This window comes from Ursus americanus, chromosome 18 (genome assembly GCF_024610735.1).
Source record: "Ursus americanus isolate L20-20 chromosome 18, mUrsAme1.1.p, whole genome shotgun sequence".
NCBI lineage: Eukaryota > Metazoa > Chordata > Mammalia > Carnivora > Ursidae > Ursus > Ursus americanus.
In genome coordinates this window covers 19,900,739-19,925,723 of record NC_142144.1, presented here as the reverse complement: position 1 = coordinate 19,925,723, position 24,985 = coordinate 19,900,739, and the positions used below count along the sequence as shown (strand labels likewise).

At 45.7% G+C, this 24,985-nt stretch overlaps 3 protein-coding genes across 6 annotated transcripts in view; 2 read left to right on the top strand and 1 right to left on the bottom strand.

Annotated features, from left to right (window-relative positions):
- Positions 1–2,007: 2,007 nt before the first annotated feature.
- Positions 2,008–4,667, bottom strand: POLE3 (DNA polymerase epsilon 3, accessory subunit). Its single transcript, XM_045791124.2, has 4 exons — positions 4,462–4,667; positions 4,266–4,351; positions 3,806–3,924; positions 2,008–3,532 (listed from the first exon to the last, which is right to left on the bottom strand). Exons 1-4 carry the CDS (start codon positions 4,525–4,527, stop codon positions 3,360–3,362), a joined length of 444 nt encoding a protein of 147 aa, XP_045647080.1. The 5' UTR covers positions 4,528–4,667; the 3' UTR covers positions 2,008–3,359.
- A 212-nt stretch (positions 4,668–4,879) lies between these two features.
- Positions 4,880–24,015, top strand: C18H9orf43 (chromosome 18 C9orf43 homolog). 4 transcript variants are annotated; one of them, XM_045791122.2, is made up of 14 exons: positions 4,880–5,143; positions 7,813–7,965; positions 8,068–8,218; positions 10,879–10,957; positions 13,032–13,132; positions 15,048–15,114; positions 16,285–16,448; positions 17,391–17,541; positions 17,918–17,978; positions 18,268–18,338; positions 18,565–18,652; positions 21,318–21,397; positions 22,079–22,145; positions 22,354–24,015. In XM_045791122.2, the coding sequence occupies exons 2-14, from the start codon at positions 7,815–7,817 to the stop codon at positions 22,674–22,676; spliced, it is 1,554 nt and encodes a 517-aa protein (XP_045647078.2). In that variant the 5' UTR covers positions 4,880–5,143; positions 7,813–7,814; the 3' UTR covers positions 22,677–24,015. The 4 variants fall into 4 exon arrangements, with proteins under 4 accessions (XP_045647078.2, XP_087725585.1, XP_087725584.1 ...); XM_087869459.1 differs by having other exon boundaries at positions 7,766–7,965; XM_087869458.1 differs by having other exon boundaries at positions 6,431–7,965.
- The window catches only part of RGS3 (regulator of G protein signaling 3), a 130,648-nt gene continuing 127,792 nt past the window's right edge, over positions 22,130–24,985 (top strand). Inside the window, exon 1 of the mRNA XM_087869455.1 lies at positions 22,130–22,145. The gene's annotated coding sequence lies outside the window, so the exon portion shown is untranslated. The remainder of the gene's footprint in view (positions 22,146–24,985) is intronic.

Below are 24,985 nucleotides of genomic sequence, written 5' to 3'. Positions count from 1 at the left end.
AGGAGCCTGATGTGGGGCTCGATCCCACAACGCCGGGATCACGCCCTGAGCCGAAGGCAGACGCTTAACCACTGTGCCACCCAGGCGCCCCTCAAATAAATAAAATCTTAAAACACACACACACACACACACACAAAACCACTGATTTTAAAATAAAAAAGATAAAATTGGTGCACTGAGTGCAATGCAGTATTTTGGAATGGCTACTGGAACAAAAAAAGAGCATTAGCAGAAAAACTGGTGAAATACAAATAGTTTGGTATTTGGTACTTTTTTCCCTCAGTTTTGAGGACTGTACCATGGTTACGTAAGACGTCAACATGAGGGAAAGCTGGGGGATTACATGGGAACTCTCTGCACTCTGCAACTTTTCTGAAAACTAAAACTGTTCCAAAGTAAAAAGTTCATTAAAGAAAAAAAAATAAGAAATAGAAGCAAGGCCATGGGCCACTAGAATAGGATCCTAGCTTTCATAAGTTAGTGGGAAGATCTTGAGCAAGTCACTTCTCTCTGATGAGCCTCAATCTCTCATCAGCAAAAATAGGATTAGGCTGTGAAAGTAATTTTCTAAAAAAGATTTTATTTGAGAGACAGAGTGCATGTGCACAAGCGGGGGAGGGGCAGAGGGAGAAGCAGACTCCCCACTGAGTGGGGAACCCCACACAGGGCTGGATCCCAGGACACTGTGATCATGACCTGAGCCGAAGTCGGCTGCTTCACCAACTGAACCACCCAGGTGCCCCAGTAATTTTTTTTGTTGCTGTTAAGTAATCTCTACACCCAATGTGGGACTCAAAACTTATAACCCCGAGATCAAGAGTTGCACGCTTTGCGGACTGAACCAGCCAGATGCTCCTGAAAATGTAATTTTGCATGGGTTAAAATGGTAACCTTCCCACCCTCCAAATCCAGATCAGAATCTCTAGGCTTGAAGGGCTGTGGCTTACATGAGATTCTTGCCTTGACCTAGTAAGCAATCTTCAAACTTCAGATACCATTACAGGAATGGTAAAGGTGCTTAGAAAAAACTGGTTGGTAACTTCAGATTCTTCCCAGGTTTTTTTTTTTTTTTTTTTTAAAGTAGTCTCTACACCCAGCATGGGGCTCAAACTTACCACCTTGAGGCAAGACTCACAGGTTCTACCAACTGAACCAGCCAGGCACCTCTTAAATTCTGTAGTTTTAAGTCATACTTCCCACTCTCAGGAAACATGGTTTTCTTAGGTAGTCAAAGTTTGGGAAGACCTAGCGCCATATGGAGGGAGTTCTTTGGGGATTCACTGACTGGGGACTTACAATGAAGTAGAAACAGACTGGAGTAGGTAAGGCAAGCCCTTCTCAAGCACGTTTTGCATACCAAGTTAAGTACAGATTTCATGGGAAGCAGTGAGGGACTAGAACATAGCAATGTTCCAGGAATATCTACTTGGCAAGCAGTACACAGGGGAAGCTGGGGCAAGCAGAGATGTGGCAGGAAACAGCTCAAAGGAAGCCACAGGAGTCCAGATGGGACTTGAGAGCTTAGCTGAGTGGTGCTCGTGGGAATTAAGAATGGATGTTTCTGATGTGGAGAAGGAAAAAGCCACCAGATCTAATGATTACTGGGGTTGCAACTTTATGAAATGTTATTTACAAATTCATGATTTGAAAAAGTTATGTGGATTAGAGGTAATAGAGCATTGTGGTCGACATGATGGAGGTAAAGGTTGTTCTCCCTGATAGGATTCCAGAGTTCATACTTGCAAGTATTTAGAACAGTATCAGACACAGCAGGGACTCAAAAAATGTTGAGCCACTGAGCAACTAGTAACACAGAGGGTGCCCGGCAGCCATGGAAAGCTCTCGCTGTGGCTGAAGAGCAGCATCTGCTGGTCATCCAAGGCAACGCAGGATCCCATATTTACAAAGATCTGGCCCAGTCCACATTCCAAAAACTAAATATACAGGGACGGTCAGTGAGTCCTCCCCAAAAGCCTACTATAAACAAGCAGGATGAAACAGGAGTCATCACTTTTAACAAGAATGTTCTTTATTTGTACAAAGCATAATTTTTCTCAACATTCTTCACTCATTTGTCAACAAACTTTTGACTGCATTCATTTAACAAATTAACAGTGTCAAACTACAAACATTTGACTACCTGTCAACCTCCAAGCGCTCAACTTAGAGACAAACAAAAAAGTGCTTGGAGCACCAAATATCAAGAGAAAAAAAAAAAAAAACTAAGAAGAACGGTCAACAGAGTTACTTCAGAAGCAGTTAAAGGGGATGGTTTTTTGCGGTGGGTATTAGATTCCTGAGCACCATCAGATTTCTGCACTTTGGGACATGAAGCACGTTATCAAAGTTCCTAGGTTGGCAGATGTGAGAAAAGGATGGAGAGAGAAAGTGGGAATCCGGAATAGAGGAGAGGCAGAAGAGAGACAGGAAAGGAGAAACACAAAGGGAGAAAGTTGTGCCTAGAAGAAATAAAGTTTGGAACTTGTCATGAATTGGGAGAATGAAAAACGAAAGTCACAAGCCTGGGAAATGGACTACAGGAAGCGAAAGCCTGGAATTTTATACCTCCCAGGAGGTGACCAAAAATCCTAAAGCCATACAGTGGTAGGCAGTGAGGTGCATCTAAGACTAAACCATCTTTATTTTTCCCCAGTAAGAGTGAGATATTGGTACACTCGCTTGACTAATTCCATTCTACACTGCTGATTTAAAAGCATATGTGCCCAGAGCGCAGCCACCCCAATGCCTACCAGGCAAGATAGAGGAGCTCCAAGCCAAGTGGGTCTGGAGGAATCAAAATTCAATTAATGTTACTGTCAAGTGAAGAGACAAGAGATTTCATTCCTTTCCCGTAAGCTTTTAGTAGTTTCCTAAAGCTAAACACATTCTGACCACTTTAATAAGCTAGTATTGCCAAATCCTGTACAATCAAAACAGGCTGACCATGCTCAAAGCCCCAATTTTTCCTGAGCTTTGACTACCTCTGTGATCTGGAACACAGCAGGCAGCATGGAAGTCATTATTACTTTTTTGGAGGGATGGGTGGGAAGGGAACTGGCGATTAAAAACCGCCTAAGCATACATATAAGTAAACAAAAGAGATCAAATTGACTAATCAAATTAGCCACTCAGAATCCCGCTTGCCAAAAGTCATTACCTTCAGACTGATCTGGCAAAATGGGATTCTGCTACTCTGACGCTCTGACGGAAGCGCTGATTTTGATAATTTCGTCAGTTTTTATTTTGATCTTCTCAGGCTCTTCTGGCTAAGACTACTCTCCCCAGCAGAGAAAAGCCTCTCACAAACGTACCACATTTCAGGGTGGTACCTTCCAAGGTGCCACAGTCTTCCCATCCCATTAGTTGTCCACTTCCTCCTCTTCATTCTGTTCTTCTTCTTCCAGCCTTTCCTCATCTTCATCGTTGTCCTCATCCCTGCTCTTGTCTTGCTCTTCTGCATCTGTTTTTTTGTCTTTGTCCTTCTTCTTTTGCTCGGAAGCTTCCTTTTTGCCTTTCTGCTCTCTCCTATATGCTGTAAGGAGGAAGGAGGGGGTTAGGAGGCAGAGCTGAACCAAACAGACCACAGCAGCTAACTCCCCTAAAGGCTGGGGCAGAGAAGGAAAAATAACCTGCTCAGCATCACAAATCAGATCTGAGATGGTGCCAACCGAACCGATTCTGAGTCAAATCCAATACTTACTTCCTGTTCTTACAGGGACCCAAGCTGAGAAGACTCAGGGCCAGGTGAGCAGGTCACAAAGGACGAACATCTTCTACTTGGCTGAACAAAAGAAAGGGTCATTACCTTCCAGAGCTTCTTTCAACGGGGTAACGAACCGCTGGAACTCCATCTCTTCCATGGCCGAGAGCACATCACTGGCATTCAGGGTCTTGCGTTTCCCTTTCATTGCGAAGTTGTTGGCACTGAAAGAAAAAGATTAAAGGCCGTCAGGAGGCTTTCAGACTCCCTCTTGCCAAGTAAGGGGTGAAAAGGGGCACCAGCGGTGCTATGGAAAAGCCTAGGTCATAGATGCATGGATTTTTGTGACATGTTGAGTCCCTCCCTTCCCTGTACGAAAGGGTAGTTTTGTTGTTTTATTTTGCTTCAGACTTTGCAAGAACTGGATGAGGGCTGTGAACCTTCCCCGCACTGAGATAGAGCACAATTGTTGGGGTTTGTGGACTCCAGGTCAAGGGGTTTCTTTGCGGCTGGCTCCCTGACGCCCCCGCCCCAGCCAAGCTCTGGCTAGCTCAGTCCGCCTCACCAGGAAGTGGCGTACAGCACGAAGACGCTAGCGGCGCGGGAGATGGCGCTGCGAGCCTCCTTGGAGATGTTGACACCGTCCGGGAGCTGTGAAAAAAGCGTGGGTGAGTAAACCTGCTGGCCCAAGACCTGCTTCTCCCGCTGCCCGCGCGTCCGCCCGTCCGCCCCTGGCCCATCCGCCGGCCAGAGCTGCTCACCGCCTCCTTGATGATCCTGGTGATGACAGCATTAGGCAGGTTTAGGTCCTCGGGCCTCTCCGCCATTGCCGCCGGCGCCGCGGCCCGCGCCTCCGTCTCAAGCCTCTCCTTCAGGCCGCTAAGGCGTCCGGACTTCCCGCGTCGGCACAGTCTGACCCAAAGAGGCTTCCGTCCCGCCCCACGTTGCCCACACTGCGTCCCACAGTGCCCCGCGCGCCATAGCCTCCCTCTTCACCCAGCCCCGCCTCCGTCTCGAGTCGCCCAAGCACCCGAACTTTACATGTCGCTACGGTTTTGGCCCTCCCGGGCTTCCGTCCCACCCCATCAGGACCCGGCGTCCCTTCCCAGGCTCGTTTCCCTGCTTCTTGCCGCCACCACGTCTGGAGACTTCTCATCGGATCAAGTGTGGCTCACTGGAGCTTCCGTCCCTTCCCCACAGTGCTCTGCGCCGCTGCCTGGCAACGGCTCTGCCTGGCTGCTAGCGGGGGAGACGGAGGCGTGGACTGAGCGGACGGGGCGGGGCTCTGTCCGACGTGGGGCGGGGCCCCGCCACCTCTCTCGCACGGCCCGAGGGGTCTCGTTTTCCGAGTGGGTTTCGGCTTTCCGGTAGTTTGGCGTGGCCTTTGCTAGCGGGGCCGTCCGAGCCCGAACTCTTCCACTTCCCTCTTCTGGAACGAAGCGGGTATCTTTTTTCAATTCTGTGGGACTTGACGTCCATCTTTAATCTTTTCAGCCCTCCCAACTTTGTAATAATTGCATTAAGGATAATTGTCGCCTAGAATTGTTGAACACAAACTCCTTTGCTAGTACAGCGCTAACGCTGGGGACATAGAAATGGGCATGACTAGACCTCGGGCCTCAATTCGGGCTGGTCAGGTAACGGAAGGGCAGCAAGCAGCCGGTTGTAAGGATAATGCGACATTGCATTCCATTAAAAAACAAACCCTGTTAAAATTGTATTTGTTTTTTAGTTCATTGACTTATGCATTATACGTCTTTTTCAGTCAAAAGAATTAGCATAGTTTTGCAGTGGCTTTTAAGTTGTATCATTTTCATGTTATATAGATAGAAATTGTCCTCAATCCCACGAGTCCTCAATCCCATGAGCACGAATGCTTTTTTTCTTGAAACATGTTTTCTCACGTCACCCTTAATCTTCCTGCTTTAAAAAAAAATTGTTTAGAGTAATTTCTACAGGCAACATAGGGCTGGAGCTCATGACCAGAGATCAAGGCTCATGCTTTACTCACTGAGCCAACCAAGCATCCCAATTTTCCAGCTTTTGACAGACATGAGTACAGAGAAATTCTTCCCTGTTAGGAGAAAAACTGCAAACACGATGATCAACGGCACCTGAAACTGTATTAGTTAGAGATTATAGGGTTTGGTGGGGGAACTCTCCGTTTGGAGAGAACAGGTCTGGTTTAAAGATACCAGGAGACACTCTTCTCCATCCAATTGCTGTGTAGTTGGAATTGGGACCCCTGTGTTGTCATATATATTGATCTTTAAGAGGAACCAGAAATCTGAACACTGTGGACTATTTCCACTTTAAAAAAATGGCTCAAAGTGCAGGCCAAACAAAACAAGTCATAGGGCAGGCGGATGCCTTACCAATAATTCGTTGTCTTTGGTCTAATTTATAAGGTCTTTAGAACAGGGACTTATTTTGTTCATTACTGTTCTCTATGCCTGCTCTGCTCTAGGCCAGGTCCTGTCACATATTTGGTAGTCAATGTGTTGAATAAAAAGAAGGAGAAATGGATACTGTCCTTAAAAAGGGGACCTGATGTCTGTCTTTAATCTTTTCACCCCTCCCAACTTTGTAATAATCGCATTAAGGACCAGGTGGTAGTGATTGCCTAAGATATTTCTAGAGAGAGAAAGATGATACTATTTATTGAGCCCCTATTATATATCATATGTAAAAGTACATTATTTCTCTTAATGCTTTTACAATCCTACTTAGGGATTTCCTGTCCTCTCTTTAAATGAGGAAATAAGCTGAGAGAGGTGAAATCACTTACCTACAACCATACAGCCAGTAAATGAAAAGCCAGAGACCTCTGATGTGATTGTACGTCTACTGATTTGCTGTTTGAGCAAACCCATTCATTGCTGGTGGGTATTTTAGCTGCATGTATGAGAATTGGAGCATATTGAAAAATGAAGGCCGTTTGCTAAAGGTGTGAGCCATCTAAAGCCATCTCAAGTAATTCTGTGTTTATATTAGTTCTGATTTGATAAGGCTTTTTGGAGATGGTGGTGTCTTCTCCCTAACGATTAATGAAGGGGAAAAGGAAAGGATGCTAATACTTATTTTGAACTATATGTCAGACCTTTTGATATCTATTAACTAATCTTTGTAATGATCCTGTGAGACAGGCTTACCCTCATTTTGCAGATGAGGAACCTATAGCTCAGATTGCTTAAGACCCAGGTCACTCAGCTACTAAATGGCCAAGTAGGAGACTTTCTGAAGTCAGTCTGCTCCCAAAACTCTTGCCACTGTACTTCCTGCTGAGATGTTTTCATACTTGCTTGCTATCCAGTCTTTAAAAAATTTTAATTATAGTATAGTCAACATACAGTGTTACAGTAGTGTCAGGTGTACAATAGAGTGATTCAGCAATTCTGTATCTTTCTCAGTGATCACTACAATAAACACACTCTTCATCCCCATCTCCTATTTCACTCTTCCCTCCACCCACCTCCCCTCTGGTAACCATGAGTTTGTTCTCTACAGTTGAGAGTCTGTTTTCTGGCTTGTATCTTTTTTTCCTTTGCTTTGTTTCTTAAATTCCACATGAGAGTTTTTGTTTTTTTTTAAAGATTTTATTTATTTATTTGACAGAGAGAGAGGCAGCCAGAGAGGGAACACAAGCAGGGGGAGTGGGAGAGGGAGAAGCAGGTTTCCCGCTGAGCAGGGAGCCCGATGCGGGGCTCGATCCCAGAACGCTGGGATCGTGACCTGAGCCAAAGGCAGACGCTTCATGACTGAGCCACCCAGGTACCCCCGAGCGTTTTGTTTTTTAAACTCCATATGGTATTTGTCTTTCCTCTGACTGACTTATTTCACTGAACATTATACCCTCTAGCTCCATCCATGTTGTCACAAATGGCAAGATTTCATTCTTTTTAATGGCTGAGTAGCTTGTTACCCAATTCTTAATTATCCTGTGACCATCATGTGTGTATATGGATGGGTTCAATAGAAATATTTTATACTTTGAGTCCAAATTAAGATCTGGACTGCATGGCTAATGTATAATGCGCTCTAATTGTGCGGTTGTTGTTACTTTAGAGGGCTAGAAAGCTGCAAGATTGGCTTTTGTCCTAAACCATTTGTAGCTATGGACTTGCCAGACGAGAGCCAGTGGGATGAAACAACCTGCAAATTGGCTATTTGTCAGCATCCACAATGCTGGGCCACGATCCGCAGGATTGAGAGGGGCCATCCTCGAATCCTGGCTCCCCCGTGCAAAACAACGCTGAATGATGAAGGTGAATTAGTTAGCCTTGCTTCTTCCTTACAAGATCCTTGAACTATTTCTGTTTGGCTCCCTTTTGACGGATTACATGTTTTCTTCTGGTGTGTTTTCTCAGACAAACTCCCAGTGCTCACCATTGTAAACATGACAGATTCCTGCATCCAGGCCAAGGGACTTGCTCACCGTCATTTATCAGGATTCACCTTTACCAAACCTTCCTCTTCACTGTGTCCAGGTTCAAAGTTTGACTCCAAATTCCAAGGCAGGTAAATTACCATGGGATCTTCCTTTATGAGCCTACTATCTCAGAATTCTGGGTTGACTTCCTTTATCCATATAGCAGACTTTGAGAAAGCTGGATTAAAAATAAAACACCAGTTCAGTTAGAGAAATGGTGACTAGGCAGTGGGAAACAAAAGGAAAGGATTATTTATGTTGTAGGAGTTGTTAACATAGGGGGCTAGGGTCACTGTAACAAAGTACCCTTGACTGTGTGGTTTAAACAACACAAATGTATTTTTTTCACAGTCTAGGGGCTAGAAGTCCAAGATTAAGGTGTTGATAGAGTTGTTTTCTTCTGAATCCTTTCTCCTTGGCTTGTAGGTGGCCGTTTTCTTCCTATGTCTTAACATGGTTTTCCTTCTGTGCGTCTTTGCCTTAATTTTCTCTTTTTTCTTTTTGTTTTTAAGATTATATTTATTTATTTGAGAGAGAGAGAAGCAGGAGTGAGGGGAGGGTCAGAGGGAGAAGCAGACTCCCCACCGAGCAGGGAGTTCAGTGAATGTGGGGTTCCATCCCAGGACCCCGAGATCATGACCTGAGCCGAAGGCAGATGCTCAACCGACTGAGCCACCCAGGCGTCCCATCCTCTTCTTCTTTTTTTTTTTAGTTAAGTTTTTAATTTTAATTCCAGTATAGTAAACACACAGCGTTATATTGGTTTCAGGTATATGATAGAGTGATTCAATGATCCTGTATATTACTCACTGCTCATTATGATAAGTGTACTCTTATTCCCTTAATTTCCTCTTTTAAATAAGAACACCAGTCATATTAGATTAGGGCTTGTCTGTATGACATCATTTTACCTTAATTACCTCTTTAAAGACCCTATCTCCAAATACTGAGGGACTCAAATTCTGAGTATTGAGGGTTAGGATTCAATGTAAGAATTTGGGGGGCACAATTCAGCCCACCATGGGGGGTATCTCATCAGCCCCTGCAGGTCATCAGAATACTGTGTCCACACACACTATCTTTCTTATCCTTTATTTTTAGGTATGAAACTATTTGTAAGCTCCCGAAGGCAGAAGTAATGGTTTCCTTTTGAATCTCCTGCAAAGCCTAGGCCTCCAGTTAGTGCTCGTTGATGTGGGAATCTAAGGGACAGAGATCTGCGGAAAGCTTAGACTTGTAACATTTGGAACTCCTGTGGTTTGCAACCAAAGCATGCCTAGTGGCCCTTGTACCTTTTCCTTTTCTCCCACTTGATATAAGCAGCCTTTGGTGGTTTCCGTTAGGCTAAAGACAGTATGGGAAAGGGTAGGACTACTTTCTGCTTCTCTAGGACTTGAACCTTGGGAAGAAGGTGGCCTCTCCCAGGCAGGGCCTATGAAGGGAAAGACCATGACCTCACTCGTGTAGTCACTCATTGAATTCACAAATATATTTTAGTGGGGGCCTCTTTGCTGGGCTCTGGGGATTCAGTGGTAAACAAGTTACAGTCTTTATCCCCAAAGGGCTTTCAGCCTAGCTGGGGAGGCCGAGAATTTTCCGCTTGATGGGTGTGGAGAGAAGGGCACTCCCGGGTGTGTGGAAGCACACAGGAAGGGTTCCTCACCCAGGGCATTGTCCCCTGTGCAGGTGGCACTTGTACCTGTATATGGAAGTGTGAGCAGTCTGGTGAACGTGGGAGGTTGCAGCCGGGAGGTGGCCATGAGGAGAGTTCTAGACTACGGAAATAGCATATGCAAAGGCCCGGAGGCAAGAGGAAGTCTTTAGGTATCAGGAGAAAGGCTCAGAGACAAGGCTAGGGAGCTGGCCTATAGTACATAAATCAGACTAGGGAGATGGGTCTTTATCTTCTACTTCTTTGCCATATTTATTCATTCCTACACTTAACATGGTTTTTAAAAAATAAGTATAATAGCAAGTGATATGAAAATGTAAGGGGACAGTGTTCTTTTTGGGGTAAATATGCATAATGTAAAATTTACCATTTTAATTGTTTTTAAGTGTACAATTCCATGGCATTAAATACATTCACAGTGTTGTGCAGCCATCACCACCATCCACTTCCAGAACTTTTTCATCATCTCAAACTGGAACTCCATACCCATTGCACAGTAACTCCCCATTTCCCCCTCCCTCCAGCTCCTGTTAATGTCTATTCTACTTTCTGTCTGTATGAATTTGCCTATTCTAGGTACCTCCTATGAGTGGAATCATAGAATACTTGTCCTCTTGTATCTAGCTAGCTTATTTCACTTAGCATATGGCTTCAAGATCCCCCTCTGTTGGAGCATTCATCAGAATGGCATTCCTTATTAAGGCTGAAAAATATTCCGTTGTACATAAATACTACATTTGGCTTATTTAACATGCTTTGAACACCTACGTCAAAGGTACTCAGCTTTTATTGATGGTGACGTAACTGCCTGTGGTTGGAGAGAGAGAGGCGTAGGCTCTGAGCTCAGTTTGCGGCAGCAGCTGGTTGTGAAGTGTGTGCGGTGTGCGGTGTCTGTTTGGGACTCATTCCAGAATAAACACACACACCTTAAGGAATTGGGGAGACCCTACATCCGTTCGGTAAGTATTAAGCCCCAGGTTTTCTGTGGTTAAACAGAAGCCTTTTCCTCACGTCACTACCTGTCATCCCCATAGCTCTTTTGTGTCTCTGTGTCATGTTTGGAAACTCATTTTTTAGGCCTCGGAAGGATTTACCTGACAAAGATTTAATCGACCGTACTGATAGATCTCCTAAAGTAAATCACAGATTAGAAAAGGTACTTCCGCAACATTTTCTCTTTACTAGTGGGATAAAATATTTGCCTCTGTTTAATGTTAAAATTCAGGATGACTGTAATCTGAATAATGACAATGGTAACGATCTAATATTGGGCCCTTAAGTATATGCTAGGCTCTGTACTAATGCCTTTACATGCTATACTGTTTCCAGAAATCCCAGACACCAGTGGGATTGATTTGTGGCTGTTTGGCATAGGTAGCACTGTGCTGTCTCTGTCCTGCGTACAGCATGTTCAGCTATTATATAAATCCTGTCATCTCATAATATGGGGAAATTAGAATGTCACACCTCAACTGGGCCTTCGGGTCATCTACTCTTTTAACTATGACCTACAGTAAGAAATACATTTTGCAACAAAATAGCATAAAACAATCCTTACCCTAATTACGAATGATGTACTCTGATATTTTCTTTTCTTTTCTTCCTTTCCTCCTTCCTTCCTTCCTTCCTTCCTTCCTTCCTTCCTTCCTTCCTTCCTTTCTTTCTTGACAGAGAGAGAGAACTCGAGCGGGGGAGGCACAGAGGGAGAGGGAGAAAGAATCCTAAGCAGGCTCCACACTCAGCACTCAGCGTGGAGCCCCATGTGGGGCTCGATCTCACAACCCTGAGATCATGACCTGAACCAGAATCAAGAGTTGGATGCTTAACTGCCTGAGCCGCCCAGATGACCCTCTATTCTACTTTTAAGCAGTGTAGACTACAGTTCACAAAATTTGATTCTATGACCTATGACCTAGTTGCAGTTGCAATTGAAGAACACTTCTGTGGTCTATCTCATATGTCTTGCAGTTGAGAAAACTGAGGCCCGCCCAGAGAAGGAAGTGATTTGCTAAAGCACATAGCTAGTTAGAGGCAGAGCTAAATTAGAGTTTAGGAAGAAAAACCCTTCTACTTATCTACAGTAAAGAGAGATTTACTCTTCTTTGCAATCTTACGGATGCCTTTTATTTTTTTCAAGAGACACTTCATCTTGCACTGTGACCTGGTGGAGGTGTAATGGACAGAGAGAGGGTAGATGTGTTTGAATGGACGAATGAACAAATAATTCTCTTCTTTGACCTCTTTAGAACAAGGGGTTAGATTAAATTCGTTTTAAGATGATTATTTGAATACTTAGTACATGCATGTGGTTCAAAATTCAAAAAGCATAAAAGGGTTTACAGTGCAAAGAAATCTCCCCTGTTTCCCCAAGCCGATCAGTTCCTTTTCATAGGACAACACTATTTTTTAAAAATTTATTTATCTATTTGAGAGAGAGAGAGAGAAAGCGAGCATGCAAGCAGAAGGTAGGGCAGAGGGAGAGAGAGAGAGAATCTCAAGCCAACTTCCCACTGAGCTTGGGAACTCAGAGCCCAAAGCAGGGCTCAATCCCAGGACCCTGAGATTATGACCTGAGCCAAAATCAAGATTTGGCCACTTAAGTGACTGAGCCACCCAGGGCCCCCCACCACCCTATTTATAATAGTTTTTTCCCCCTCCTTCCCTGTATGCTACCAGGGGTAGGGACTAGATAATTTATAAGGTTTTCTTGAGGACCACTGTTCTAATATCTTAAATGGCTGAACATGAAAAGTGTGACCTTAACTTTTATGTAGATGCCTATAATTGTAGACAGGCTGTAAAAGCAGAAAACTTGCTTCTGTCCCTACTAATTCCCTCCCTGTTTCCAAATTGTATTGTGTTATCCGAAGGGGATCTAAGTGTTTGGAGTAGAGTAGGCAGAATGAGTAGCGTTCCCTTAGGTAAACCCCAAGTTTCCCTCTAGGGGATATGGGGTAGGGAGTTGCTAAATGCCACCTTAATGTTACAGGGAGGCAGGGGGGACCATTTGCTTAAAATGCTCACTCTTGCAGAGTACCTCTTGGTGTCTGGTTTCTTGGGGGAATTGTTATGAAGACAGTCTGGGGATGAGAAATGTCTTTTTGTCATCTTCTGCACCAGCATACCCTTTTCATTAGCAAGATGATTCAGTTCTTAGGCCCATTCTGAATACTGTCAGGAGCTGGTACCTTCAAGCCATACATAGGCTTTATTTTATATCTTTCTCTTAGCTTTCGGTGCTGAATTTGAATGAGACACAACTTCCCAGCCCTCAAGATGTTAGAAATATGGTTGTAATCTGGATCCCAGAACAATCAGAGACACATGTGAGGTGAGTATTGTGTCCAGAACTTGGGGACCTTCCACCCTTGCATTCTGCAAGTCCCTCGTGCCCTGTGCAGGTCTCCTCTTTGTGATCTCCTGTTTAGCCGCCTCATTGCAAGTAACAGAAGGCCAGCTAGAGAAGAAGGTCGTGGTCTCTTGTATTGCCTCCTGCTCCACTGGGGTTCGATTTAATGCACTTTATGCTTCCTGTGGTGGGGGTTTTTCTACATCAAATCCTGCAGGCCAGTAAATAGCATGTAAGGTAGCACCTGTGTATTTGTGAGGTCTAAGAAGCAGATGCTTCCTATTAGTCTTTCTTCCTTTCTTTCTTTCTTTCTTTCTTTCTTTCTTTCTTTCTTTCTTTCTTTCTTTCTTTCTTTCTTTCTCTCTCTCTCTCTCTCTCTCTCTCTTTTTTAAAGATTTTATTTATTTATTTGAAAGAGAGAGAGAGATATAGAGAGAAAGCACAAGCAGGAGGGAGGGACAGAGGCAGAGGGAGAAGCAGACTCTGCTGAGCAGGGAGCCCCATGCGGGCCTTGATCCCAGGATCCTGAGATCATGACCTGAGCTGAAGGCAGATGCGTAACAGACTGAGCCACCCAGGCGCCCCTCTCAGTTTTTCTTCTTTTTTCCTTTTTTTTTTTTTTTTAAAGATTTTATTTATTTATGTGACAGAGAGACAGCCAGCGAGAGAGGGAATACAGCAGGGGAGTGGGAGAGGAAGAAGCAGGCTCCCAGCGGAGGAGCCCGATGTGGGACTCGATCCCGGAACGCCAGGATCATGCCCTGAGCCAAAGGCAGACGCTTAATGACTGCGCTACCCAGGCGCCCCCCCTCTCAGTTTTTCTTATTAGCCGTCCCCAGCTAGTGCAAATATTTTCAGTGAAGCACGTGACTCTCTGGTCTCAGCCCCAAGGCCCAGCTCAGTGGCACAAGATGAATGGCCTGTAGAACTTGTGTACAAAGCAGAAGGATCATTTGGTGAAGGCCCAAAGTCGTGCTAATACTGAGAACCATTGGAAGAAAGTGGTTTTCCTTTTGTGAGGCCTGAGGCTTTCAGATTCTTGTTAAGTGGCTATGTAGAAATGATGTGATTTAAGAATTTCTTAATTTATCTTTTAATGATCCAATGCATATTTTTTAATATTTAAAAATATTTAACTTTTTTAATATTTAAAAATATTTAATATTTTTAATATCCAAATGCACATATGCGTTTGTGTGTGTGTGTGTGTGTGTGTGTGTGTGTGTGTGTGTGTGTATGATAGAAACAAAAAACCCTTAAGGATTTACTTCCTTTCATTTAAAAAAAGCCCAGATGCGGGTGGGTCAGGGCTAGTATCTCAGCTCCACGAGGTCATCAGAAACCAGAACTCCTTCTGTTTCTCTGGTCATCCTCCTCAGGCCATGGCTTTCATTTTCTAAGTTGTCTCATGGGAGCTTTGAAGGTCTAAGTTGACAGCTAGAGCTCCAGCCATCATATCCGTGTTCCAGGCAAGGAGGTGGAAGATGACAGGGCAAAAAACACTTGAGCACGTCCTCTGTGCTAAGCAGTGAGAATCCAGTGAAGAACCAAACAGATTTGCTCCCTGTCCTCCTAGAATCTTGTGATGGTTGGGGGGGTGGGTAGCAGTCAGGCCTTACAAGCATCACCACACCAAAGTGTATCATTACTAATTTGGATTAATGCTGTGAAAGCAAATAACTGGATTGTAGGAGAGAATGGCAGGGAACCTAGTGTAGATGTGAGGTTAAGGTCTTGTTTTTCCCAGCTTCTGGGCAGTTGGTTCGTCCAGGCCTCCAACTGGCCATCTTGGAGTACTGAAGAGAGGATAGACATCTCCATGGTCATTATTCACAGATATCCTTGGTGCTTCTTTTTGAGATGTCTGGGAATAAATTGTGGTTGTTCTTATTTCAAGTCCAGCTGAGAAGAAACATATTCTTCCCAGCCAGGACTGGATGAAGAGAAGAATGAAATCTACAGTGGTAAGTTTGATGTTTTGGTCAAACCTTTATGAGATAACTCTGTAGAATTTTGTTTTGTTTTTCCTTTCAGGCACCTTCCCCCTTCCCCCATTTTTTTTTAAATGAATAAAATTTACGAAAGAAAACCCCTTTTAAGGAATAATTACCAAAGCATTTTTTGAAATTCAATTTTCCCTTTTATTATTTTTTGTTTTGTTTTTTATTATTAAGGTATAATATATTATCTGTTTCAGGGGTACAGGTCTGTGATTCATCAGTCTTACACAATACACAGCACCCACCACAACACATACCCTCCCCAATGTCCATCAGCCACCACATCCCTCCCCGAAAAGCATTTTCTTTTCTTTTCTTTTTTTTTTTTTTTTAGAAGATTTTATTTATTTGACAGAGAGAGACACAGCGAGAGAGGGAAGACAAGCAGGGGGAGTGGGAGAGGGAGAAGCAGGCTTCCCGCTGAGCAGGGAGCCCGATGTGGAGCTCGATCCCGGGACACTGGGATCATGACCTGAGCCGAAATCAGACACTTAACGACTGAGCCACTCAGGCGCCCCCACAGGCATTTTCTATTCAGAGACTCTCTTCCCTACCTCCTCCTTGTAGGAAGGTGAAGAGCATCTTGAAGAAAAGTTAGGAGGAAACCTTGGATATTCAGGGGGAGTTTTTGACAAATTAAAGACAAATTCCCAGTGTGATAGAGAGAGCGCTTCAGTGGACTGGGGGTTTTAATGGAGTTGGGTTTGTTATCCTCATGCCACCACTTATGGGTAAATGTAACCTTGGGTAAGTCACAGAGCTGGAAGGTTGCTACCTCTGTGAGAATAATGTCTTGGTCCACCTTGTTCATTGCTGAATCCCCAGAGCTAGCCCTGTGCCTGGCACACAGTTAGCAATAAATATTTGTTCAGTTTTGCTCAGTAAATGAATTCTTAACCTTTTTGGGAAAACAAAACAAAACAGTGAATCCCTGTGTGATCTGAATTCACCAATGGGATGGGGAGCCAGAGAGGGGAAACATCATGGCCTTCACAGTGCAGAGGAGGGGTTGCTGCTGGAGGGGGTCTGGAAACAGGGAGTTTGGCCTGCCAGGGTTATGTTTGGGAGGCTGGGATGTTGATGGGAAGCAACGGCACTGAGGAGAGCGCTTCATTTCTATCATTGCTTTTCTAGAAAGACCGTTTTCTCTATGGAAAGCAGAAAACAGAAACACTGCTGGGACCTCCAGGGGTGGTTGTGCCTCCCCCCTCACCAGCACACTTTATTGAGCAACTAAATGCGGAGTCCATACCTTTCTGGAACCAATTGGATAGGTTACCTCAGGATCTACTGAAGGAGTAAGTATCACGGAAGCCTGTGGGAGAGCCAGGGTACCTGCTCTTCTGTGAAGCAGAGAAGGCACTAAGTAGCATGTTCTTTCTGAGTAAGGAGGGGAGAAAAACTGACCCTCCGGCTTGTTCAGTGTGTTCTTAGACTTACCAATGTCCGGTGATGACAGCAATCACCGCCCTTTACCAAGTACTTACCACATGCCAGGCCCTGCGCTATAGAAGCACATGACGTCTGTGCTCTTATTTGAACCTCTGCTAGCCACTATTACTCTCTTCTTCTCCTCCTTCTCCTTCTTTTTGAAGTAGGCTCCATGCTCAACATGGGGCTCAAACTCACGACTCCGAGATCAAGAGTTGCACACTCCACTGACTGAGTCAGCCAGGTGCCTCCACTCTCTTCTTCTTATAAATGAATTATGGATAAATGGGAGGCAGAGGGGAAATGTGGCTTGGGGGGCGCCTGGGTGGCTCAATCGGTTGAGCATCTGCCTTAGACTCAGGTCATGATCCCGGGATCCTGGGATCGAGCCCCGATCAGGCTCTCTGCTCGGCGGGGAGCCTGCTTCTCCCTCTCCCTTCTGCTCCTCCCCCTACTTGTGCTCTCTCTCTCCCTCTCTGTCAAATAAATAAATAAAATCTTGAAAAAAGAAAAAAGAAATATGGCTTGGAGTGAGATAGCCTTTGGATTTTGCATTGAAACTTCCTGGCTTTGTGCATTTCGGTAATTTATCAAGCATCTTTATACTTCGTTCCCTCGTTTGCAAAATGGGATAAGAGCACCTGTCCTCAGTGAATTGAAAGCTATTACCTGATGAGCACCTGTCAGCATAAGCCTTTTCAGGCCCACAGTGGAAATTTATTCAAATTTGGAGCCCTTTTCATCCCCTTTTCCTCAGCCATGCTTTCCAAGAAGAACTGTTGCTGACTGACTATCTCTGTCCCCTTCAGCCTCTTGCCTGGTGAAGGGAAAACCATGCCTTCCCTGGAGATGAAGACACAATTGGCCATGATGAAGAAGAAGGCTCCCCTGGAAAGGAGCCGACCCGACAGTGCCATTTCTGCTTGGATGTTCTTGTCCGTACAGCGCCTCGCCCTGCAGGTGAGAGCTGGGGAGCCTCGGAGAAAGAGGTCTAGAGGCAAATCCAAACTCATTTCTCTTCAAGGCTGGAGGAATTGACTTCCCTTCTTTTTTCTCTCTACCTTTCCACTCTGGACCCAAGCCCCACAAAAGGGTTGGGCTCTCTGTAGGTGAAAGCAAATGCATGGGGAGGGGTTTGAAGAACGTTCTCTGTTTCCCCTGTGCTTTGTTCCCCGCTCCGTTTCCTCTCTGCAAAACCCCTGTTACAACGCTGCGCACACCCGGTTCTCAAACACTGCTCGTTGGCTACTTAGCTACCTGCATTTGAGGGATATGTTTTGGGAAAAGGAAGCACCTTCAGTAGAGCTTTCTTTCTTCTTCCTTTTTTTCCCTCCAGAGACCAGCATTGAGATATCCTAAACATTTGAAGAAATTCTATTACAACCCGAACACAGAAGGTAGGTTTTCTGGTGCTGCCACATCCTTAGGTACTGTCCTCCATCAGCCCACAGTTCTCATACTTGGTCTGGGTCCCGGTTTGTTCTGTTTGTGGCCACAGTCATACAGGATCCCATGCAGAACTCAGGAAACCGCGGTTTCAGGAGGCGGCCCCCCTCCCCCACCACAAATGGCTTGGTTCTGACAGAGGGGGTGTCACGGTGGTGGAACAGGGCCCAGCAAGCAGCCCCCCGCGGAAGGTGGGCGCTGTCAGGGAGAAGAGGATTGAGTCAGTGCTCCGGTCACCAGGTCACAAGAAGCAGCAGCAGTGGCAGCAGAAGGAGCAGCAGAGGAAGGTGAAAACCCCACCAAAGAAACAGGTAGGGTGGTCATGAGGGAAGCCATAGGACTGGCTGGGACTAGGCCATGGGGTGCAGCCTGGAATGGGAAGGGGTGGATGAGGCACGAGTCTCCCTGTTCTGTCTGGTTCTAGATACAGAGTTCCTGTCTACTTGCAGGCACTAACTTCCTGCTTTTAGACTCTTGTTGAAACGTTCTCTTCACTTCCAAAGATCTTAATTCAGTTCCTCCTCATGTGGTTTTCAGGAGGCTAAAAAGAAATCCAAGAGTGATCTGGGGAGCCAGGACATTTTGCATAAACGTTCGGGTGCCGTGGTGTATGGCCCACGCTATGGTAAGGAGAATATGGGCTTGGGAGGGACGGGATCTCAGGAAGTAGCTGAGGACTTGAAAAGCTGTCATTTTGGGACCTGCCTTCGTCAGGCATTCAGAATTCTCCTCGGAATGTTCTGGCTGGGCTGGGCTGCTGTGCCTCATCTTTCCATCAAATATTTACTAAGGAAGCAAGCTGGGCCAGATGTCCGCTTCATGTGGGCGTTCGAGAGATGACCATGAGCATGAGTCAGAGTCATTTTTCCTCAGGTCTTACTTTAGGAAAGGCAGAGTGGTTTGAGAATGAAGAGCAAGCAATGAGGCAGAAAAGAGCCAGGGCCCCTGTGTAGCCCCAAGAGGGGTCTAAGGAAGCAGAGTCCAGGGTCCCTGGCTTCCCAGCCACGAGTTAGACCCTGGAGGCTTAGGTTGAGATCAGCACATTATCTAGACCCCTCCAGGAGGCAGGTGGCCAGTTCTTGACAGGTGATCCTTTTCCTCTGGTGTTCATGCTGAAGATCAGAACAGGTAGCTCCCTTTTTGGAATCCTGATCACGTGCTGAGCGGAAGGATATCCTTACCCTGGTACCTCTGATGTTGATCAGTTTGAGTGCAAAAAGAAAGAAAGGGAGGGAGAAAGAATCCTCCTAAACCTTAGGACTGGACCTTGTTGACTGTTCCTCGTCAGAATTCATTCCCCCCCCACCCCAGGGCAGGGGAGGGCGCAGGTGAGATGTTTCCTCAGAAGAATGCTCCTTTCTCGGTTTATTTCCCATCCCACTGAGCTGTTGGATGCCAACAGTGGCTCCTGCCCTGCAGATCTAAGAAGCTTCCTGCAGATCTACGACCTTCACATGGGAGGTGGACAAAACCAGGGCAGTGGCCCAGGGTGGGGCTGATAGGTCCAAGATTAGTGCCCCTTCCAGGGTGATCAGCACCCCCTGAATTCATTCAGGTGCCTGTCATTCCTCTTCCTATGTCTCCAATAGGAGCATAGGGTGACCGGGTGCCTTTTCGAATTATGTACTTGGAGCAGTGGCCTGTCCTCATGGGGTGGAGAAAGGCCTTATGGAAGAGTTGATTTTTGCATGGGATATTGAATGTGTGAGAGTCTTCTGATACGGAAGAGAATTCCAGAAGTGGGAATAGCCTGTGCAGATGCATCTTGGAGGACTGTGGCTGTGCAGGGAAACGTTGGTTCTTTGCGGCTGTGGTTATGTAAGAGACAGCGGTAGAAGGTCAGGCTGAAGAGGTAGGTGGGAGCTTGTATAGCCTGCTAAGGTGTTTGACCACGGTCATGGCGCTCCATCCCCTGACTGCACACTGAAACCCCCGGGGAGCTTTTTTTTTTTTTCCCCTAAGAGAGAGCGTGAGAGTGTGAGCAGGTGCCAGAGGGAGAGGGAGAGAGAGAATCCTAAGCAGGTTCCACGCTCCCAGTGCAGAGCCCGACGTGGGGCTCGATCTCACGACCCTGAGATCATGACCCTGAAATTATGACCTGAGCCGAAGTTGAGTCACCCACCTATGTGGTGCCCGAACTTTAAAAGGAGCTTTTAAAACCCATATACCCAGGATGCACCCCAGACCTATTAAATTCAAGTTCTGGGTTGGGACATAGGCCTCAGTGTTTTCTAGAACTCCCAGTACTTTGAGTGTGCAGCTAAGGTAAGAACCAGTGCTGGTAGGGAGCCAACAGAAGTGTTCAGCCAGGGGGTTCCTCATTTGGCTTTGCTTTTTAGCGTAACACCTCTGATGGTAGCTTGGAAGATTTTTTTTTTTTTTTAAGATTTATGTATTTATTTATTTGACAGCAAGAGAGCAAGCATGAGCAGGGGGAGTGGCAGGCAGAGGGAGAGGGAGAAGCAGGCTCCCCGCAGAGCAGGGAGCCTGATGCGGGGCTCGATCCCAGGGTCCCAGGATCATGACCTGAGCCAAAGGCAGACCCTTAACCGACCGAACCATCCAAGAGTCCCAGAAGGTGTTCATTTAGAGAAAAGGAATTGAGAAAGGAGAGGATGAATGCATTTAGGGACTAGTTGGGGAAACAGCTGATGCAGAAGAATCCAAGAACTAGAGCTTTATTCAGAAGCCAGTATGGGGATGTTAAGGTTGGTGCGAGAAGGTAAGAGGAGTCTTCATACACTGAAAACATAGGGTCAGGGTTTCTTTCGCTGCCGTGATGTGCAGATCCCTGCCCCTTGGGTTTCTTGAAGGAGCCCTAAGTCTTTTTTATTTTTTCCTAAGTCTTTTCTTTTTTTTAAATAAGATTTTATTTATTTATTTATTTATTTGAGAGAGAGCGAGTGAGTACAAGCAGGTCGAGCAGCAGAGGGAGAGGGAGAAACAGACTCCACACTGAATAGGGAGCCTGATGTGGGGCTGGATCCCAGGACCCTGGTATCATGACCTGAGCCGAAGGCAGACGCTTAACTGACTGAGCCACCCAGGCGCTCCTTCCCTGTCTTTTAACATACACTTGACCTTAATCTCTAATTCTGTGAGAGATGGGGTCACAGTCCCAGGTGAACAGAGTCACAAATAAAGCTCAGAGGCCCATCTCCCTTTCACCTCCTCTAACCTGTCTTGTCCTAAATGAGGCGTCACTTGTAGGCTGGGGGTCAACCAGAAGCCCAGCAGTGGGATAGGAAATACCAATGAGAAGAGAATTGAATTGACTTTGTGGTCACTAGGTCAAAGAACTCTACTAAGTCGGAAAAGTGACAAAAAGCAGCCACAGCGGGCGAAGCCAGAAGGACCCACCTCGAAAAAGGTAAGAGTACCGGAGCCATTCTGCTAGGGCCCTGTTTCCGTTGCCTGTTACTGTATAACACCCCGCCTCAAAGCTGAAGCCGCAGTGGTTGGTCGTTCCTCAGGATTCTGAGGGGTGAGTGGACAGTTTTTCTGGTGTTGCTTGATGTCACGCATGCAGCTGCCTTCAGCTGGCAGCTGGGGTGGGGCTGTTAGCCATATTGCCTTAGTTCTCTTCCGTGAGGTCTCTTCATTGTGCCTCTTTTGGGCTTCTTGACAGTGTGGTAACCTTGTGGAAGTACTTCCTTGAGCGATGGGGCTGGAACTGGAGCAATGTCACTTCTGCCACATTTTATTGGTCCAAAAATCACAAGCCCAGCCCAGACTCAAGAGGAGGGAAAATGGACTCCATCTCTTTGTGGGAGAAGCAGCATGTGCTTTCAGGGCTGAGACTTGTTGGCAGCCATGTTTCGAGGCCGTCTGCCCTCAGTTGATAGCTGGGAATGGGGGAAAGTGGGTTCTGGCTTTATGCGGTCAGCCTGGAGGGCAAAGAATTTGTGATACAGGCTTCTCTCTTTAGTCTCAGGAGGTGGCATTTTGTCCTGTCCTTGGATGTTCATTTTTCCCAGAAATGCATCTCTTAGAAAAATCTTTCTAAAAGTCTTGATTCAAGTTTCCTTACACTTACTCTAATAAATTTCAGTGTTCCACAAGGAGGCCACAGATGGAATACTCTGAGAATTATCTGGATTCCTTCCCCGATAAGGATGGTAAGTTACTAGGGTGGAGGAACCTTAGTAAGTCTCTCAGGCCAGGGGGAGCTGAACCTGTGTTGACAGGGATGGCTACCTCCCTGGAGGCCATAGTCCTCATCCCTCAGAAGGGTCCTAAAGACACCCAGCCCTTCCTTTTCTGTCCTTCATTTGTCACAGTTGGGAGAGGGCTGCAGGTGCAGTTAATGGCTGGGTGTTCTTTTAGATCCTGAGTTATCCAAGACAGAACCCTCTAACAAGGACATCGGCGCTCAGGAATCCCAAGACAGGAGCTTAGAGGACCTTTCAGACGATTCATCTGAAAGAAGGTGGAACCCTGAGCTCAAACTCCTGAGGATTCTTCAGGCCACTGATGATGAGGATGAGGAGAACCAACTCTCTGGGTCAGAGAATGAAGAGTCTTTCAAAACTTCACAGGACAGCCTTATGCGAGAGCGGGATGCTTGGAATCCTGAGGACAGCGACCTTGGACATAGGGACAGAAAGGAGAGGGGACTTCTGCTCCCTGGAGCCTTTACCAGGACCTGACTGTAGGGATTCTGCTTTCTTCATTCACTTCTCCTTACCTCTAAAATCAGTGAGGGAGAAAAAGCCTCCCCCTTTTTAAAATGAGATTGTTTCTCTTTCATTAGGGACAGAATAATTTTAGTGATTAAACACAACTGCTTAAGGAAAAGACTCATTCTGTTTCTGGGAGGAGGGGAGAGATGTTTTCGCAGATGTGTTTTCTGGGTTACTTTGATCTCTCCTCTGAAGCTCTGAAAGGTTTCCAGTTACAGGAAGATGAGTTTTGGGGCACCTGGCTGGCTCATTCGGTAGAGTGTGCAACTCTTGATCTCGAGGTTGTGAGTTCAAGTGTCACGTTCGGCATAGAGATGACTGAAAAAAAAAAAAAAGGGAAGACTGTGTTCCTGGCTCTTCCTCTCATTCTCTGGAAATCGTTTCTTTTGGGGTTGGCACCCAGTAATCATTATCAAATAGCATTTGTATTGACCCGAAAGAGTCTAAAGCTCCAGCTTGTAAATGACCGAGTCTGTGGGAATGTTTCACAATGCTCATGAAGACTCAGAATTTCACAGTCTCAGGGGACCTTGAATTTGGTTTTTGGAAGGATTTTCTTTTTTTCATGTTTTTGTCCTTAAAAGTTTTTTTTTTTTTTTAAGATTTTATTTATTTATTCGACAGAGATAGAGACAACCAGCGGCAGAGGGAACACAAGCAGGGGGAGTGGGAGAGGAAGAAGCAGGCTCATAGCAGAGGAGCCTGATGTGGGGCTCGATCCCACAACGCCAGGATCATGCACTGAGCCGAAGGCAGACGCTCAACCGCTGTGCCACCCAGGTGCCCCTGTCCTTAAAAGTTTTTAATATAGAAAATTTTCAAAATTACCTTTAAGTCAAGAGAATAATATAATGGAACTCTCTTGTACCCAATAGGTTAGACACGGGCAATGAAGGCCCTTGACCTGGGCCCCTGGCCCATGAGCTGCGTTAAGACAGCTGGAGCCCATTATTCTCACCAGTTCTGCACCCAGGGTCAAGTCTCCTTCCCAGAAGTGAGCGCTGGGTGGAAGAAGAGAGCCCTAACCATTGGTACTCACGAGCACTTAGCCTCTGCCACCAATAGCCGGGGGTGGGATAAGAAATGGTGATATCCCGTCCCTCCCGAGGAGAGCAGCCCTCGGCCTTGGAGCTGGGGGAGGGAGCCCTGTGTTTTTGGGCAGCAGCGGTCTGGAGTAGTTTCTGTCTCCTTGAAACTGGGGTGGGGACGGGGAGAGCATGGCTTGAGGGTCATATAGCATAGACTCAGTTCCTACCAAGCTTTTGTAGATTTTCTTAAACAATTTGCTGTATGCTCTTAGGGCCATATTCAGAGACATAAACATATTTTTAAAAATAATTTTCATCAGTTTCACTGGACAGCAGTCTGCGAACGTCTCACACTCTTATGCCAGAAGTAGAACTCAGGCCTGGGCCTGACTTTTTTTTTTTTTTTTTTTTTTTTAAGATTTCTCTCCTCATTTTAGAGAGAGAGCACACAAGCAGGGGGAGCAGCAGAAGGAGAGGGAGAGAATCCGAAGCCGACTCACTGCTGAGCTCTGAGCACGGGGCTCCATCTCACGACCCTGAGATCATGACCTGAGCCAAAATCAAGGGTCAGCCGCTCAACAGACTGAGCCACCCAGGTGCCCCCCCCGGACATCTTTTTATAAGAGAAAGTTATCCCTCATCAATTATTTGGTTCCACTAAGTAGAGTTTGTACAAGAAAGGCAGATTAAATGTTAACTGTTTTTTAACATTGTCTCAAAACAGATCAAATTAGAAAGCTGAAACTGCTGCCTACTCGTTCTCTCTCCCAAGCCAAATCACAATTATGTGACATCTTTTGTGTTACTACACCGAACTATACTTAGCTGAATCTTGGTAGTGAGAAGAATCTGAGAGGTGTCATGTGGGCTGTTTTTCTGCAAATAATTATTTCCCGAATGTACATTACATTGTAGAATGACTTGTGTGGGTTAACTTAAACATTACACCTTTTTTCAACTCCTTGGTCTTCCCTCAGACCTGTCCACTCAGGCAAACCCGATTTCCAGTGGTCGGTAGTGAGGCTGAGGAGGGGGCAGGGCTGCACTTTCATTTGCTCATTTTATCTGAAGATTCAGAGAAGAGAAATTCTAACTATTACCGATTCAACTATGCACTTAGTTAAGCAACTCTCAGAAACTGGCACATTCTTCTCAGTTTTGTTGATAAGTACAAAGTTACCTTTTGAATCATGACATGTTTTGAATGAGAAGATGTTTGCTATTTGAACACTGGCCTTTGCTTCTGTT